The 17,207-nt window shown below is 36.3% G+C and overlaps 5 protein-coding genes across 7 annotated transcripts; 3 read left to right on the forward strand and 2 right to left on the reverse strand.

The window, feature by feature from the left end:
* Positions 1 to 2,461: 2,461 nt before the first annotated feature.
* On the forward strand, positions 2,462 to 4,418 carry LOC106647094 (inhibitor of growth protein 2). The gene is made up of 3 exons (XM_014363352.2): positions 2,462 to 2,856; positions 3,034 to 3,240; positions 3,334 to 4,418. The coding sequence occupies exons 1-3, from the start codon at positions 2,721 to 2,723 to the stop codon at positions 3,903 to 3,905; spliced, it is 915 nt and encodes a 304-aa protein (XP_014218838.1). The 5' UTR covers positions 2,462 to 2,720; the 3' UTR covers positions 3,906 to 4,418.
* On the reverse strand, positions 4,115 to 9,317 carry Ubc6 (ubiquitin conjugating enzyme 6). 3 transcript variants are annotated; one of them, XM_089597183.1, is made up of 5 exons: positions 8,479 to 9,316; positions 7,965 to 8,045; positions 7,389 to 7,593; positions 4,796 to 4,962; positions 4,115 to 4,343 (listed from the first exon to the last, which is right to left on the reverse strand). In XM_089597183.1, exons 1-4 carry the CDS (start codon positions 8,520 to 8,522, stop codon positions 4,804 to 4,806), a joined length of 489 nt encoding a protein of 162 aa, XP_089453309.1. In that variant the 5' UTR covers positions 8,523 to 9,316; the 3' UTR covers positions 4,115 to 4,343; positions 4,796 to 4,803. The 3 variants fall into 3 exon arrangements, with proteins under 3 accessions (XP_089453309.1, XP_014218107.1, XP_014218116.1); XM_014362630.2 differs by lacking the exons at positions 4,115 to 4,343; positions 4,796 to 4,962 and adding exons at positions 5,545 to 6,339; positions 6,577 to 6,744 and having other exon boundaries at positions 8,479 to 9,297; XM_014362621.2 differs by lacking the exon at positions 4,115 to 4,343 and having other exon boundaries at positions 4,661 to 4,962; positions 8,479 to 9,317.
* Positions 8,470 to 12,129, forward strand: Caf1-105 (chromatin assembly factor 1, p105 subunit). The gene is made up of 6 exons (XM_014362708.2): positions 8,470 to 10,022; positions 10,195 to 10,327; positions 10,419 to 10,731; positions 10,817 to 11,080; positions 11,156 to 11,383; positions 11,458 to 12,129. The coding sequence occupies exons 1-6, from the start codon at positions 9,882 to 9,884 to the stop codon at positions 12,050 to 12,052; spliced, it is 1,674 nt and encodes a 557-aa protein (XP_014218194.2). The 5' UTR covers positions 8,470 to 9,881; the 3' UTR covers positions 12,053 to 12,129.
* A 361-nt stretch (positions 12,130 to 12,490) lies between these two features.
* On the forward strand, positions 12,491 to 13,890 carry LOC106641829 (uncharacterized). Its single transcript, XM_089597182.1, has 4 exons — positions 12,491 to 12,624; positions 12,706 to 12,816; positions 12,888 to 12,983; positions 13,054 to 13,890. The coding sequence occupies exons 2-4, from the start codon at positions 12,711 to 12,713 to the stop codon at positions 13,689 to 13,691; spliced, it is 840 nt and encodes a 279-aa protein (XP_089453308.1). The 5' UTR covers positions 12,491 to 12,624; positions 12,706 to 12,710; the 3' UTR covers positions 13,692 to 13,890.
* Positions 13,694 to 16,863, reverse strand: LOC106647599 (Pyrroline-5-carboxylate reductase-like 2). Its single transcript, XM_089597181.1, has 6 exons — positions 16,718 to 16,863; positions 16,250 to 16,320; positions 15,105 to 15,287; positions 14,756 to 14,968; positions 14,508 to 14,683; positions 13,694 to 14,424 (listed from the first exon to the last, which is right to left on the reverse strand). Exons 1-6 carry the CDS (start codon positions 16,785 to 16,787, stop codon positions 14,280 to 14,282), a joined length of 858 nt encoding a protein of 285 aa, XP_089453307.1. The 5' UTR covers positions 16,788 to 16,863; the 3' UTR covers positions 13,694 to 14,279.
* Positions 16,864 to 17,207: the final 344 nt, after the last annotated feature.

Raw genomic sequence — 17,207 nt, forward strand, 5'->3', positions numbered from 1 at the left:
TCGCGATGCACGTGCGCGCGCTCGCCGCCCGCCTCCTTCCTCGCGCCAGCGTACTTTATCCCCCCTCCCCTCCCTGTATACGCGTTTCCTTCCTTTTTTTCAATTTTTTTTTCAATTTTTTTTTTTTTTTTTTTTTTTTTTGTATATATAGGTACCCGCTGTTCTTGGGTGATACGGTTCCGCTTGCTGCAGCTGATTGTGGGGTGGGGGTGTACGAAAATGGTATGTGTTTTTTACCAAAGTAAAAAGTGGTTACTTCGAAAAGTTTAACATGAAGCAACGTTTTTTTTTTTCTTCTTCTTCTTCTTTTTTTTTTTTGTTGTGACAAAAGAATCGGTTTGGAAGTTTTTTGAAATTTCGTACCCATACGTTATCGGTAGGATAAGGAAAAAGAGCCTTCCAGACTTGTTGAGTCGAGAAACATTTTACACTGTCGAGATCAAGGGTTTAAAAGTACGATTATAAGTATATTATAATACAGAACTCGCTCTCTGAATCTAAATCATTTTAATCCTTTTTTTTTTACTCCAGGATTCGCTTCGGCCGGTTTTTCATCCGATACTCGTAAATTGGAAAATACTAAGCAAAATAAAGTCGCGTTTCAAAAATTTCGAGCCACCAAAACAAAAACAAAAAACGGTGTATTAACGGTCGCATTGTTAGATTATTTTTCGGTTAATGTAAAAAAGCTTACCATTTATGTATCACAATTTCATGTACATTTGTAGTAATTTAACCATCAATGCCATGACTGCACGGGCGTATCAAACAAATAATTGTATATCTGTCTCTTTGGTCTCCCTCGACAGCATAAAATAATTTGCGGGTCGGAAGTGAGAGGCTTTGTGACGTTGCAAGAAACCCTATCGGCGCCGCTGATGCATCAGCTACTGTGTACGTACACCTGCACAATACAACTTCGCCTCCGAGTACCTACTTTATACACACGAGACGAGATAATTTTTTATTTTTTTCATGTACGCTCCCGCGCGTGTGTGTGTGTGTGTGGTGTAGGCACTCATTGCTAATTGTTACCTTGCACCCCTTTCTTTTCTCGTTTGTTCTTTTTTCTTCCCCTCTCATATATTTTACTTTTTTTTTTTTTTTTTTTTTCATTGGTCGATGCGATATAGGTGGGCGACTGCTAACGTCGATGACTGATCGAACATTGCTCTATTTTTTCTTCATACGAATTTAAGCCGCCTCGGGGGCTTTTCCAACGATTAAAATAAATTTGCGATTCAGTAGTACGAGCCTTGATTGAATCAGCCAACCATATGCAATGTATGTACATGTTTACATGTGCCGTGAGTTCGGACCATAGAGGTATAAGAATTCTTATACCTCTATGGTTCGGACTGCTCGGAGATACATTAACACCTATATGTGTGGGTCGCTATTATTTTTCCTTTACACCTTCAGCTGTTCGATACCCGCGTAACGCGAATTTAATTGATATCTAAAGGGTATTGTTGTCGGCGCCAAGTGGAGAGAGGACGCGTAACTAGCTTCATTGGAGAAAAAAAAAAAAAAAAAAAAAAAAAACAAATCGGCGGTATTTTCCGGTAAATTTTTATTTTCCATCAGACGTGGCTCCAATTGCCTCTCGACGGACGAGAAACAACCATATATTTCCAGAAAAATCTGCCAAGTGCGAGAATATATAAAAATAAAATTGTTGTTCCTTCAAATTCGCGCGCTGTACTGCCGGAGAGTAATTACTGGTATGGCAGTGATAACGAATAATAATAGTACCAGCCGGCGTAGCGCGATGTAATAATTTATGGAAATCGGATCGAACAAAGTATATATTATACTCTCCAAAGGAGTTGGCGCCCGCGGAAAGCGCCTACATAAATAATATATATGTATTAAACTCGTTTATATTATATCCGATGATTGTGATGATGATGATGATGATGATGATAATAATAATTGTGGTACGTGATAAATGTTTATAGGATGTATAAATGAAAATGATTTCATTCTGATCGATTTCGTTGATCTAAAATTATTTACTAAATATTATATTATATACGTATGCACATGAATATAATATCTGGTTGTACGGGTCGTCATATATTATTGCAGGTGGACGTATGTATATATACATGTAGAGAGAGAAATTAATTGATTGTACGTTAATCGCCGTGTGATGAAATACAGGCGCGCATGTATCCAAGTACTGCAGACAGAGGATTCCTCGAGGATCCTCGAGGATTCGCTAGTGAATTAATTGTCGTTCAGAGTGTGAGGGTTTAAATAAACCCCCTACATCAGTTTACAGTCAGCGCCATCTCGCGTTGCTGATTTCGAACTAAAAAGTACTTTTTATTTATTTTTTTAGTTCAAAATCAGTCGCGCGAGATGGCGCTGATTGCAACTGTAAATGATCGACAGTAAGACCATCACGACCTACGTTACCTACGTACCGTGTACTGCTGGCAGCGTTTGCGGAATATACTGCGCCCTAGGTTTCATACAAGATATTGTTAAATAATACACTTTGGTGTATATTGTTTGCACAAGTACAAGGTTTGCATCTTCGCAAAGTTTTCGCAAACCAAGTCAACTTGATCCTCTGTGTCTCTCTTTGATTAATGTTTAATGTACTTTCTTCGTTATTGCTCGGCGCGGCATCGGGAAATGTGTTTGGCAAATGTGCTGATTTTCAGTTGCTTAACGTTTACCAGTGATAACTAAGCAAAAGACAAGCAAAAATGTTGAACCAAGCGACCGTGGAAGCTCTGTATTCGACGAACTACGTCGACGATTACCTCGACTGCGTGGAAAACCTACCGAACGACCTGCAGAGACATTTGTCGAGACTTCGTGAACTCGACGCCACTTGTCAAAGTAAGTATGCATTAGTACACCTAATTTTTTATCGCGTCGATCACTCGTTAACGAGAGTAACTACGATTTTTTACCCTGCACCATAAGTATTATGGCTGCTGACCATTGATACTGTTTACAAATAATACTTTATGATTCAATTTCAATGACACGTACGTTTTCGGTTACGTTGCGCAGCATATCGTCGTGAAATCGACACAAATCAAGAGTCACTATGCAAAAGCGACATAAGTAATTTATCAAGGACCCGTGCTCTATTCAGGATACAGCAAGCACTGATAGCAATGCAAGAAATCGGTGACGAAAAGTTACAGCTTGTGCAGACTATTCAAGATCTCATTGAAAACAAAGGCAGGCAATTAGAGGTGGATTTGAATAACTTGGGTATGAAACTTGGTCGTTTGGTTCAAATTTCGTTTAAAAAAATTTTTCATTATTCGCAGTTCTGTTATCATCAATTTTGTAATTTTTCTCTAGACTTGGGCAAAGAGCAAGAATCCAATGAGCCAGCAAGGGACAACAATACAAGTGCAAACAACAATTCCAGCAACAACACAAATAATAGCGATAGGCCACAGAAACGAGCAAGGAGGACTAGGACAGAGGCTCTGGTTGAATCAGCCCAGGCAATGGAGATGATTATGTCAGAGAACAGATCAGCAAACATTCCGAGTTCTTCTAATGGAAGTCAAAAGAGAACAAATCAACTTCAGGCTAACAAAAAGAAAAAAAGGAAATCACGACAAGGTAATCAAAATCAGCACAGGGAGGACACGCCGCCACCTCCTGAAGATGATATTGCAATCGACCCTGACGAGCCGACTTACTGTCTGTGTGATCAAATTTCGTACGGAGAGATGATTTTGTGTGACAATGACTTGTGTCCCATTGAGTGGTTCCACTTTTCTTGTGTATCTCTGAGCAACAAACCCAAAGGTAAGTGGTTTTGTCCCAAGTGTCGTGGAGACAGACCAAATATTATGAAACCCAAGGCCCAATTTCTCAAAGAACTAGCTATATATAACAAAGAAAAAGAAGTAAAATCGTAGCAGTAAAATTGATCATGGTATTGGAGTTTTGTTTTTTATTAGATAAAAAAAAGCAGCAATTTTAAATAATTTAAAGTCCACAATTAGGTAGAAAACATGTATGTGTATGTATGTATATTTATATATATAGTTTAATATTACTTTGATATTACAGAATATTTTTAGAAGGTGAAATAAAATATACATTAGATTGTGCTAAGAAACTTTCATTATTATAACTTATCTTAAACAAACAAAAAAATTACATTTCACATCTTACTAATAATACACTCATACTTGGTCTGTACACACGTACTCGTCAGTAACATTATTTCATTATTTTAGTTATCGGTAGTTATTTTTCATCATTAATCCAAGACAAATCACAAAGATGCATGGACGTTGATACTTGTCCAATAATAATCACATGATAAATGTTAAATATCGAATTTCTGCTACCTGAAATACGAATATTATTCAAAATAAAATGAATTTCCTTGTAAGTCATCAATTTAAGGTTTTATATGTAATAATTTACGTAGGTAAGACTTCTTTAATTTGTGTATTTCGTATTTAATGAAAAAAAAATTTTTTTTAATTTAGTAGGTGAATAATATATGTATATTATCAACTAATAAAAATACATTTTTTTTATATGTGCACACATCTACCTGTGTACTAAATAAATGAAAATTATAGGTAGAAGTATTAAGCTAGTAGAAATTTGTTTTATCAGCTTATTATGAATATAACCTTGTAAGTCTACGGTGTCAATATTATTTCTCATTTATGCTATATAAAACTCACAATTTTAATGGCTACTATATTACTTATAATAAAAAAATAATATTTACAATTTTATCTGTTGAAGGTAAATATGTAACTTATTCTTGAAAATAAAATCTACTTGCATTTATTGTCAAAGAGTGTCATCTGTTGATCCGCATTCTTGAAAGTTTAACCATGATTGTTCAACGACGGTAGCCACCCTCTTTTCGTATTCACGTTTATTTTCTTGGTACAGTTGAGCAGCTAAAGAATTGGCTGGTGAGTTAGGATTAGGCTCATCAAGCAGAGACTGGAACACACGTCAATAATTAGAGAAAAGTTGTTAAAGGCTTTAATTTGTAGATTTAAATAAAGTTAAGTTCAAAGATTCGTCTGGTAGGAAGGAATAGAAAAAAACGTTTAATAAAAATTGAAATTATGCATTTTATTATATTTGTGTATATATACTTTTTATATGTATAAGTGAATGATTTTCCTGTACTATACAAGTACTATAATAGTAATTGTAATTATAGCAAGAGCAATAATGACAATAATTCCAACAAAAAAAAAAAGTACAATTCTGCGCTCTATTTATACAGTAACACAAAGGAGGAAAAGATAGTTTTTGCTTCGAAACTCTTAAAGCATCAAAGCACAAAAGCTACTTAGTAATTAACTTTTCCGTTTATTTTATTCGTAACTTCTAATACTTGAATAATCAATAGGTATAGGTACTAGATTTTTTTTTCGTAAAGCTCCACTCGACGCTTAAGCTCACCCTTGCTCGCAGATTACGAATAAATAAATACACAATTTTACATTAATTTATTATACAACGTTGTAAAAATTCGATCTAATATAGTTGCACGTATGTATAGGTGTCATTTTAGGATAGTCCGGAATCGCGTGTTTACTCACTTTTGTATTTGTAAGAACAACACAGGTGTGAATCTTATAATTTTTGCATCAAGTCTAATATTTCAAGACATTTAAATAATTTAAGTTACAAAGAGTCGTGAAAAAATTAAAGTAATTTTGATGATTTTATATATTAAAATTATTTATCCTATGAAACATTTAAGGAATCGTTAATATGCCAATAAAAGATGTCAGAAATTCAATAAATCAATATTTAAAGTTTTTAATAACAATAGAACATATTTTATTAACTGTAAAGTACAAAATTTTCAAAACAATAAAAATTCATTTTTTCGACATTGGAAAAAAAGTGATATACTCGAGTTTGATACAAATTACAATAATTTTACACGCGTGTAGGACCAAAACAAAAATTTGTTAAAAATTAATAATTAAAAAAAATAAAATAAAAATTTTATTGACGTTAACTATCAACAGGGAGGACTACCCTAAGTGTGGATAGTGTTGTTGAATGCATGTTCACAGATGTGTACAAGAGAGAGATGGAGAGTATAATGTTGATTTTTTTTTCTTTTTTATAACGTATGTGTGTACGAGTTTGATGTGTAATCGAATCAGAGACGCGGGGAGTTGACATGCTTTTTCATTATGTATTTATAAAACTAAAGCGCAAAAGGCGTTAGCTCCAATTCACGGGGTGGCACGTAAGCTCTCCTCTCTCGTCCTCGACACGCCTTGTGGCGACTGCTGCTGTATCGCTGTAGCTGTAGTCGGCTGCCGTTAAGGGTACGGTATACTGACAAAACTAAAAATCAAAATTATCTTTCATGTTTTGTTTTTCTACGTGAAATTATGTGTCGCTCGTAGATCCATCTACACGCTACTTTATGATTTTTAAGTAATAGAAAATCGTTATTTTTTGTTATATTTTATTATTTGCCATACTGGAATGATAATTTAATGAACACACTTCAAGGCAGTCTAACTGTTATTGATTTCAACGAATAATTAATAAAAATAAAAATACGTCAGTTTAGCGTACCCTTAAGTTGCTGCTGCGACAGCGGCGAGCTCTTGCCGCCAACTAATCCACGAAACTCTGCTCCACACAAGCCTTCACTCGTTTCTCGTACTCGCGCCGGTTCTCTTTGTACAGTTGTGCCGCCATCGAATTGGCAGGCGAATTTGGGTTCGGGTCACTTAACAGCGACTGCAACCACACAAAAGTCGTGCTTAAAATTTTTTTTAAACATTTCTATTCTTACTTCTAAGAATTTTTTTTTTGCCCTCCAAATGAAAATACTGAGATTAAAAATATTTCAGAACTTAATAAGTACATTTGTTTTATTTATCGTTTTATGGATCAAATTTATTTGGAACTGTGAAGAAATGCCGATTAAAATATGAATCTTTTATTGAAAACCAAGTTATCTAAGTACATGTAGATTTTGGGTATTAACGTTCAAATGAAATAAAATCATATGAATGAATTATATGCATAAATTGATTTGGTACGTTGGTTAGAAAAAAGGCGTTTACTATTTCTTGTATGCTGATTTATTATGTGATTTTCCAATATTTGATTCCTGAATTATTATTTTAGCAGATCCCCTTTTAAATTTAATAACTAGACACATAAAGCTTGGTTAATAATGACTTTGGTATTAAGGTTAATGTTATTAAATTGATAAATCTGATTTTTTTGATACAATGAACATTTCGACTTTGATGAATTGCAACCACTGTTAAGTCAATACATATGAATGTACGAAGATTTAAGAAAAAACTAGCTTTAAAAGATCGTGATCATGCTCTGGCAGAAATTGTATTAAAAAAAAAAAAAAAACAACTCACCTGTATGGATGTTAGGATTGCTGATACATCATATGTGGGACTCCAACGATTTTGTAAAATGTCTAGACAAATTCCACCATCTGCATAAACATTTGGATGAAACATTTTACTGACAAATCTTACTGTTGGTGGTTTGTTGGGATATTCTTCTGTGAATTCTATTGTGAGTTTGAAGGTCCCGTCTTCAAACGGGGTGTCATGTGGTCTGCAAAGGAAAATGTTGATCTCGTTTAGAATAGTTAAATACAAATACTATTTGTAAAAAAAAAGTTCTTTTCTAAAACCTATTTTTAAATAAGAAAAAATGTCTCTGTTCAACATTACCATAAGCTTTAGAGATAAGAAATTAACTTGGAGCAAAAAATAAAAGAAGTTAAGAGACTACTATGTAAGTGTTGTTATGAGAAAACAGAATCACAGAAAAAACTTTCATGCAGTTGACAAAGTTTCTTTTACCACTCAAATAAATACCTTAATCATAGTATTTGTTTATATCGAAGCCAGCAAGTTTTTTTTTTTTAATACATACACTTCCAAAAATAGCTCAAACCACTTTTAAAATCAAACAATGCTTACCCAAATATAACAGCGTTCCATATCATAATATTATTGTCCGTGGGTGCTCCAGAAACTCCAGTTGGCGGGTCCTCCTGTAACCTGGAACGAAAAAAAAGCCCAGACATCAAAATCAACATTACCAGCTCCAAAATAATTTTACGTGATGTCAAGCCACACGGTCCTTGCATCTTTCTTTTTCTCTCTTAAAGAATCATCTAATAATAAAACGAACGTCATCGAGAACGCAAGAAGTTATCCCTGGCTCTCGTCATCCGCGATCACGTCGTCATCTCCACATATCACCCAATTATCACCCTATTTCTCATTGTCGATATGGACACATTGCCCGTTGAGCCCCGAGAAATTGGGAAAACTATCAGCTGGACAACTGGCGAAATGGAGGACAGCTTTCTTAACCTGAGAACTACTGCTCAAGAGAGAGAGAGAGAGAAAGAAAGAGAGCAGTAGGTACTTATGCCCTCGAGGAATCGAAATGTTGGGGTAATCAGCAATGACGACAACAACAACTTACCTCTTGAAGTCTCGCATGAGTCGTCTCCTCGCGGGGGTCGACATTCCTCGTGACCGCTGTGCTTGTGTATAAATACACTGTCTTTGTCCCTCTCGCTCTTTTACCTTGGCTGCTGCTCTTCTATGATATTAACACACACGTTCGAGAGTTTTTCCACCTCCAGTTTCGAGAAAGTCAAGAGCAGGCTCTTTCTTTGACGTGTATTAACGAGCCCAACCGAGTTCTCTGTACACTTGTTATTCCTGTTGCCGATGCCCCGCGTACGTATCGACCTCTCTCTGAGCTCCCGGGGAGCTGTTAGAACTATATGACACACTGCTACTTGACGATGAATCAGTCTTCTTTGGGGGAGAAAGAGCGAGCGAGCGCGAGGGACTAAGTATCGGAGAGAATCGGACCCACAAACCAAACACACTAGACACACACTTTTTATATATCTGTATATATAGCTCTCTCTCTCTCTCTTTCTCTGATGATGTATTTAACTTTAATTTGAAGGTATAGAATAAAAAAGAGCAATCTGTACAACAGCAGTAATTAAGTCAGCAATAAAACAGTAGATATAGATAGGTGAATGAGATCAGTGTTCGAGTTCGACGCAACCCGCGAGGATTCCTCGCCGAGGAAGGTTCTTTCAGCACCAGCAGCTATAATAGTATAATGTGACGTGCATTGGAGTGAGAGGAACACGTCGTCGTCGTCGTCTCTCGTCGACTCTCTGTCCTGTCCTCGGTCCTCGGATAAGTACTCAGATTCTGATATCGCGCGATGGTGTATCCAATGTATACATACAACAAATGTGTTAAAATACTGTATATGTGTGCACCATGTTTTACTTATAAAAAAATAGAATTTGAAGCGCCAATAACCAACGTGAATTTACGTAAGACGATAAATTTTGGAAACTGTAGGAGTAGGCTCTATGACATCAGCGCCTTCTCTAACCTTAATCATATATACTGCGGTAAACATTTGAAGCTTTTGGAGTAGGATTTTTAGTTCAAAATGATGTTCAAAATGTTCAAATAAAAAATGATCTTATCCCATGTTAAATCTTTAATAACTTTCAAGCTTTTTGCGATTCTATCGAACTTCGGAGCTTCAAAGATTCGAATGAACTTGTGTTGGAAGTTTCGGTATCGGTATAAGCAATATCTACTTAAATGTCAAACTTAATTTTTAAATATTCAAATTGTTCGTGCTCTATGAAACAAAATTAAAAGTTTAAGTCACAATCTGCCATACCGATTGAGTTGGAGCAGTCGAGAAAATATAAAATATATATAAAGTTTATCTTTTTGCGCGCGAAAATAACACTTGTGGCCTAAGGTTTACCAGAAGAGGCTAATCGTCTCAATTAAAGTGACCTCGTAGATGATATTGTAAAGTTCACACAAGCAAGAATGAAGTGCACGATACCAGAGATTTCTTGGCACAATCGTGGTCCAGTGCTTAGTGTTGATATTCAAAATGGAAGTTCCAAACTCTCTATGGGAAACACCTTCTGGAGGCTCGCCTCGGGTGGTGCGGATTCTCATGTTTTGGTGATTATTTTTTGCCCATATTATTTAATTCATCAAGTTTTACAGTTGATCTTAATTATGTACAATAGATGTGCTTTAGCAGTATTGATCATTATTAGATTTTTTGAATTTGCATCTTTAATTCCAAGAAAGAAAATTAAAAAAAATCATAACTTTTTGTTACATTTTTAAGATTTGGCATTTAACTGTGAGTGAAACTAGTGAAGCCGCTGTAGCCTGTGTTGCTGATCTCGATAGGCATCAGAAAACCGTGAATGTTGTGAGATTTTCACCTTCTGGCGAAATGTTAGCTTCTGGAGATGATGGTAAGTACTTTGCAATGTTTGAAAATTGTAATTGCATCAATAGATGTAATTGGATGTTTTTTTTTTTTTTTTTTTTTTTTCTCTCTCACAGAATCAATGATCATTCTTTGGAAGCAAAGAGAAAGTCTAGAGATACCCATTATTTCCGACGATGATGATTTTATAAACAAAGAGCATTGGAACTCTTTAAAAGTTTTAAGAGGACATGTAGAGGATGTCAATGGCTTGAGTTGGTCTCCAGACTGTAATTTTATAGCATCTAGCTCTTTGGACAATTCAGTCATTCTATGGAATGTTGAGAAAGGCAAAAAAATCTGTATATTGAATGATTATCCTAAAGGATTTCCTCAAGGTGTTACTTGGGATCCTATGAATAAATATGTGGCCAGTATTAGCTCGGACAGGTTAGCAAAAGTGGTTTTTTTCATGTACTTTGCAAATATATTTTTTTTTTTTTTTTTTTAACAATCAATGTGTACATTGTTGTAGGATCTGCAGACTGATTGACACTAGTTTAAAAAAAACTGTACAGCGCGTGAGCAAATCAAAGATTCCTACTCCATCTGGACATGCACTTGATGGAAAAATTGTTCGTTTGTTTTATGATGATACTTTCAAATCTTACTTTAGGAGATTGACGTATTCGCCAGATGGTATGCTTCTTTTAGTACCTTCAGGCATTATAGAACATCAAGAATCGGCAGAAAAAATTGTCAACTGTACACATATATTTTCCAGACATACTCTACGAGAGTAAGTAAACTTTTACAAGTTGATTTTTTACTACTTAACTTTTTTAGGCTTACTGATACATAGTTTACATTAAAGACCCATAGCTGTTCTTCCTTCTCATGAAGAAGTGACAAATGCTGTCAGATGCTGTCCTATGTATTTCAAATTACGAAAAGATGGTCCTTCCTCTATGATGGATTTACCATACAGGATGGTATTTGCCGTTGCAACAGATAAATCTGTTATGATATACGATACTCAGCAAATTTCACCCATTGCAGTCATTTCCAATATTCATTACACTCGGGTGACAGACATTGCTTGGTGAATAAATAAGAATAAAAAAATTTTTAAAATGATATTACTGTATTATTACAAGTAACATTACGTTTTTTAAGGTCTTCTGATGGAAGAATACTAATTGCTTCATCTTCTGACGGTTACTGTTCAATAATTCATTTTGATGAAGGAGAACTGGGAGAAACTTACGAAAAAGCTCCAGAAATCGTAGAGCCAAAGAAAAATGAAGTTAGACAAGATACAAAAGAAACAAAATCATTGTTGGATACAACTTTAGATCAAAGTACAAATGCCATTGATATTGATATTACTCAGGAAAAATCCAAGAAAATTTTAAGCAGCGAAAAAGAAATGCAATCTCCTAAGGAGAACAATACTGGAAAAAAAATAACACCTCTAAAAGAGAACAAAAACGATACAGAAATGAAATCTCCCAAGAAAAATGAAGAAGAAAAGATAAGTGCTTCAGAAATCAAACAGAAAGAAAACAATGATAATACCAATAATGCATCTGCAGATGATGAGGATGATTTTCATTTAGTGTTGGAAGACACCATCACGGATACTGATAAATCGAAAGCCACTCCACCCAAGACTAAAGAATCAGAAAAGCCGGCGACGCCCATTGCGGCAAGGACACCTCGGAGGGTATCTCTGATAACTCTCTCGAGTCCAAAGGGGAAAAAGTTGTAACACTCGCGTGTAAATTATGTATGTATAATGTTTTATATTTAATTTTAATAAAAATTCGTTTACAAAGTATTTACAAAAAAAAACCATTGTTTATTTTATTTATTTTAATATATTGACCACCTCAGCACTTTTAGTTTTGCCAGCTCCCAATCTTTAAGGCTCCTTCCCTTGATCCAAGGGCGTTCTTTCAACTTTCTTCAATTCAAATCGTCCACTTTTCCAATACGCATGATTGTCAAGAAAAAAAAAAAAAATCTCAATATTATTACTCTCAACTACACCCTTGCAACTGTATAAAATATTTACCAGAGTCTCAAACTCACATCACTTCCCTGTTATATTTATATAATATCAGTATATACTGAAACGGTAAGGGTCAGGTTAGGAATGGTTCATTCGCGCTGTTTGTTGTGACTTTTCACATAGGGTTGTTGGGGGTGTCTTTAGATGTTGCTGCAGTTGCAGACTGACAGAAAGAGACACAATTGCATCAAAGAAGGTGCAGCTATACTAGAAACATGTATTACACCCCATAATCTCCCAAAAGGGCTTTGTGTTTGAAGAAAATCCATGTAAGTCTATAAATTATTCATACAGAACTTTTTTCCCATTCAAAAGGAGATTTTTCCTTTAATTTTTAGGTATGATTGTAGAAGAGATGAAAAAAAATTTTCCAATTCAACAATTTGAAGAAATTGAAACTTCAATTGCATATGATTCGTTGCATGAAAATTTTGAGTATTCCATCTGTAACTATGAACCAGGTAATTATTGATGGTTATTGCATTGATTATTAATTTGGTGGAAACTTAAAAAGATGATTTGTATGTAATAGAGAAAATCCAAAATAGGGAGCCAACATCAAAAACACCACAGCTCAATGTTGCAAAAGAATCAAGTTTGGAAGAGACCCAGTCATCCAGTGATGAAGGTCTGATGTGTAATTTTTAATGACACTTGAAAATAGGCTTGCACAATATTCACAAAACAAGTATTTACAGATAAGGAGACACTTCCAAGGAAACTAATGGGTCCACCTTGCAAATGTCGTTTAGGCTGCTACAACAAAGTACCTGAAGAAACTCGCAAAAGACTGTACGAAAATTTTTGGAACAACTGCAACCAGATGCAGAGAAAGCAATACATTGCCTTATCGATCACGGAATCGCCAAAAAGTCGGTCGCGATGTCGTGGTCCCATAAGAACAGAAAGACGACAGTTGACCTGCACTTATCTGTTATTAGTAAACGGCGAGCTCGTCAAGGTGTGCAAAGGTATGTTTCTCAACACATTTTCTGTCTCGGAGAAATTCATGCGCCTCGTGATGAACAAAAAGCGATCGTCAACGAACGGCATCGCGGGAATGGATTTAAAAAAAAAACATCAGAAAAAGAGCGATGCGACAAAGGAAATGATTCGCGAGCACATAAGATCCTTTCCTGCAGAAATACTACCTGAAGATAAAACCGGGAGAGGCTATCTCGATGCCTCTCTCAATGTATCGGCAATGCACAAGTTGTACGTCAAGCATTGCCAAGAAAAAGGCTTGCCAAAGAAGGACATTGTTAGACAGGGCTATTACAGAGAAATTTTTAAGTCTGAATTTAATTTAGGTTTCAAGTGCAAAGAAGCAACGTAGAGTTTAGTATTTTGCTTATTTTTAAACACAAATTACTCGACGGTATTTATTAGTCAGTTAACTTTTTTCTAGTCATCAATTTACTCATAAACACATGATCTTTATAGTCCACATATTTCATTCTCAATGAATGCAAAATACGCTTTAAAACAATTGCGAAAAAAAAAACACCACTTTTATAGCTTTAATTATACCAAAAAACGAGCAACTGTTTTATTTACATGCACGTTTGTACTTTATTTATATAAACTTTAAATATAAAAATGTGATTCACGTGCTATATATGGCACCAATACAAGGTATAGTTTGTTCACAGACCCACAAAGCTTTAATAAAACGTAGGATGTACGTTGAAAAATACATATGTGAATAATCTTCATTCTCCACAAAAAAAAAAAAAAAAAAATTGATAATCCTGCGATTCATACACTCGACACAGAGCCACCGAAAGAAATCTCGGATTTCGTTTCGTTCTAAAGTAATAAAGCAGCCCCTCGTGCAACACGAAGTTTCCCCAAAAGCACACTCTTTCACAAGTCAACTTCGCCACCAGCTTCAGGCTGCGGATCCCTCGAGTCGTACATGGCATCAGTAGCTTATCCCCGGCCCTTTCAATCTATCTCCGACATCGGTTTGATCTCCTTGCACCTCAGCGTAGCCGCTTCGATCGCGTCGATGAGAGCCGCCCGCAAACCGCTCCTTTCCAAGCAGTGGATCGCCGTTATCGTTGAACCTGCGTTGGAGTAAATTTTTACTACATCTCCGTGATATTTATAAGTACGTTGGGTAAAAAAAAAAAAAAAAAAAAACAACAACAACAGGCAACCTGCTGGTGACGAGACGTCGTCTTTCAGCTGGCCCGGATGGATGTTCGTCTGTTTGACCATGTTGCCGGCCCCAATGACCGTTTGCGATGCCAATTTGTAAGCCAATGGTCGGGGCAGTCCCATTTTCACTGCACCGTCCGCCATGGCTTCGATTATCATGTAAACCTGTTACACAAGTAGGTGTTTTGTTTTTTTGTTCTTCAAAGCATACCAATCAAACCGATGAAATGTACTCACGTAAGCCGGACCAGAGCCAGCCAGGGCAGTGACCGGATTGATCATGGTCTCGGGTACCTCCTCGCACAGGCCCACCGCGGAGAAGAGTCTCTGGGTGATTTCGGCGTGGGTGTCGTTGGCGTGCTTATTTTTCACGTACACCGTGGCTCCGCAGCCGACCAGTACCGGTATGTTGGGCATCACCCGGATGACAGGTGTACCGGCGGGCAGCACCTGAAATCGCCACTCTGCAACGATCACTTAATCGCGTAACTTTGCGCGCGTTTCTCGATCTTTGCAATTGTTGATAAAAAAAAGTGGGTCGGGTGAAAATATAAGAATCGAGTCTCCGATCTTACGATGTACTCACACTTTCCAAGGATTTCAAAGAAACGCCCATGGCTATCGACAGCAGCAGCATCTTTTTGCTCTCTATGCATTCCTTGAGCTCCGGCAGTACTGTTTTGACCACCTGCGGTTTCACGGCCAACACGAGCACGTCGCTCTTCTCCGCTACCTCGGAGTTCGAAAAGACTGCCTTGGAGCCGATCGCCTGCAAATGTCACGGTTTATACGTTATAGAATATGTTCATGTGATTTCTTTTCTTTTTTTTTGTTTTTCTGAGTTACGAGTTGAGAAAAATTTTGAAAGAGAACTTTTTTTGCACGATAATGTTGAGAACAATTTTCAATATTTCGGGTAAAAATTTCGGCGAGTTGTCGGAGAACAAATAACTCGAAAATCAATCATCTTTAAACTGTCGCGTCGTAAGCTAATGGTGCGCTCTTGTCTAATTAAAATAAGTCCAGTAATGAAAATCATTTTGATGAATTACTCGTTAGATAGTATAGTTTAGTTATAAACAATATTGCTGTAGGCATCTTGTTTTTAAACTTTTATCGTGAGATTGCATTCGTTGTTTTCGGGACAGTAACAATTCACTGTTACATTCTCATGTTTTTTTGTTCAAAAATGTGACTGAATTTATTCTTACGTATATACAGAGGTGGAAAATCCCCAATTCCCCAGATTAAACGTATAAAAATATTGTACTCTCGAAACGTACTGTATATCGCAAATGTGTGCATCACCAAGTATAAGTATAGGGGGGGGGGGATAGATAAGAGCTCGCCAAGATTGCGGTGACGAAGTGCAACTTGAAAAATATTCATACCGGCGCAAAAAAAAAAAAAAGCTAAAAATTGTAATATCCGTACGAGTATAACTGCAGTTAATTTCCGAATGTTTTCGCTCTGTAATTCTGAATCGCTGCTTGTGACGTGCACGAGGTCGACGTTCTGTTTGAGAAAGGTTTGCGATAAAGTACGATAATTTTGTTTGCGCGACTTTCTTGCCATTGTTATCTTTTTTTCCTTTTTTTTTTTTACTCGATTTATCTTCAGTGGTTTCTCGAATAAACCACATAATAGTTACACTCATCTCCACGTCCAATGCCAATAGATCGAATCCCCCCTTCCCCATGCGCGACATTGGAATACAAAATTTACAATTACCGTGAATTCTTTGATGCTGGTCTCGTCCGTTGGCAGACAACTGGCGAGCATCAGTTCTCCTTTCGTCAAACCTGCGTGGAAAAATAAACTCCATTAGTATATCCTGCGACACGATAGCGTATATACATCGTATATGAAAACCCATTGGCTCCAAGTACCGATAGCCTTTGGAATATCCTTTCGTTGCTTTATTCGTGTCGCAAAAGTACGTCAAACAATAGTGTACAGCTTGTGATAAGAGATACACCACACGCGCGCAATTTCAACAAACATATAAAACAATCTAATGCCAAGGCCTTCGCGCGAGTCTTGTTATTGACTTTGCGACTGTTGTGTGTATATATATATATGTGCTTTTGTCAAGGCGCTGCGTTATCGGGCGATGTGTTTTTATAAGTTGTAAATACTTGTACATGCCAACGCGTGAAGATTGGAATCGATTTACGTTATTAGTTGTTGTGTGTATACCTGCTTTGATGAACCCCTTGGCAAGAGCTTGGGCCATTTTGCCACCGCCGACGAAACCTATTTTCAGCATTTTTCCGTGTTTTCTTCTTCTTCTTTTTTGTTTTTTTTTTTCGAAAGGGTTTGTCCAACCACTTGCTCGATTGTTGCTGCTTCGTCGGTATCAATGAATCACTGTGTTCGCTGCACTTGGTTTCTTTGGGATCTTCGAATAAACAGGCTTTGCTATGGCAAACTTTATTTTCGACGCTGCTGATCGTTGAAAAATACAAAAGTAACGTGTTTTAGCGGTACACAGATACGATAATATTACGAATAATTTTTCAAACCAATAATGATATTGCCAATGATTTTCATCAATCGTTATATAATTTACATTAATAAATTAAATTTGTCTTGATGTTCCAAGTTGTAACGTCCAAATTATCGAAACTAACATCGTACAAACAATTGTTTATTTAGTCAAGTTTCAATCAAACGAATTGCAAATTAC

Source organism: Copidosoma floridanum, unplaced genomic scaffold (genome assembly GCF_036245765.1).
Source record: "Copidosoma floridanum isolate Cflo_tuat_1 unplaced genomic scaffold, Cflo_Japanese_pri ptg000030l, whole genome shotgun sequence".
In the NCBI taxonomy this organism is placed as follows: Eukaryota; Metazoa; Arthropoda; class Insecta; order Hymenoptera; family Encyrtidae; genus Copidosoma; species Copidosoma floridanum.

Bases quoted from the DNA above. Each gene is read 5' to 3' on its own strand.
- LOC106647094 (XM_014363352.2), top strand. From the start codon at position 2,721: ATGTTGAACCAAGCGACCGTGGAAGCTCTGTATTCGACGAACTACGTC. The intron at 2,857-3,033 runs GTAAGTATGCAT...TACGTTGCGCAG, and splicing joins ACTCGACGCCACTTGTCAAA to CATATCGTCGTGAAATCGAC. The intron at 3,241-3,333 runs GTATGAAACTTG...ATTTTTCTCTAG, and splicing joins GGTGGATTTGAATAACTTGG to ACTTGGGCAAAGAGCAAGAA.
- Ubc6 (XM_089597183.1), bottom strand. From the start codon at position 8,522: ATGTCGACCCCCGCGAGGAGACGACTCATGCGAGACTTCAAGAG. The intron at 8,046-8,478 runs GTAAGTTGTTGT...TTTTCGTTCCAG, and splicing joins CTCATGCGAGACTTCAAGAG to GTTACAGGAGGACCCGCCAA. The intron at 4,963-7,388 runs GTGAGTTGTTTT...CGTGTGTTCCAG, and splicing joins CAATCCTAACATCCATACAG to TCTCTGCTTGATGAGCCTAA.
- Caf1-105 (XM_014362708.2), top strand. From the start codon at position 9,882: ATGAAGTGCACGATACCAGAGATTTCTTGGCACAATCGTGGTCCAGTG. The intron at 10,732-10,816 runs GTTAGCAAAAGT...ACATTGTTGTAG, and splicing joins GCCAGTATTAGCTCGGACAG to GATCTGCAGACTGATTGACA. The intron at 11,081-11,155 runs GTAAGTAAACTT...TTTACATTAAAG, and splicing joins TCCAGACATACTCTACGAGA to ACCCATAGCTGTTCTTCCTT.
- LOC106641829 (XM_089597182.1), top strand. From the start codon at position 12,711: ATGAAAAAAAATTTTCCAATTCAACAATTTGAAGAAATTGAAACTTCA. The intron at 12,817-12,887 runs GTAATTATTGAT...TGTATGTAATAG, and splicing joins CATCTGTAACTATGAACCAG to AGAAAATCCAAAATAGGGAG. The intron at 12,984-13,053 runs GTCTGATGTGTA...AAGTATTTACAG, and splicing joins CCAGTCATCCAGTGATGAAG to ATAAGGAGACACTTCCAAGG.
- LOC106647599 (XM_089597181.1), bottom strand. From the start codon at position 16,787: ATGCTGAAAATAGGTTTCGTCGGCGGTGGCAAAATGGCCCAAGCTCTT. The intron at 14,969-15,104 runs GTGAGTACATCG...TGGCGATTTCAG, and splicing joins CTTTGAAATCCTTGGAAAGT to GTGCTGCCCGCCGGTACACC. The intron at 14,684-14,755 runs GTGAGTACATTT...CTTGTGTAACAG, and splicing joins CTGGCTCTGGTCCGGCTTAC to GTTTACATGATAATCGAAGC.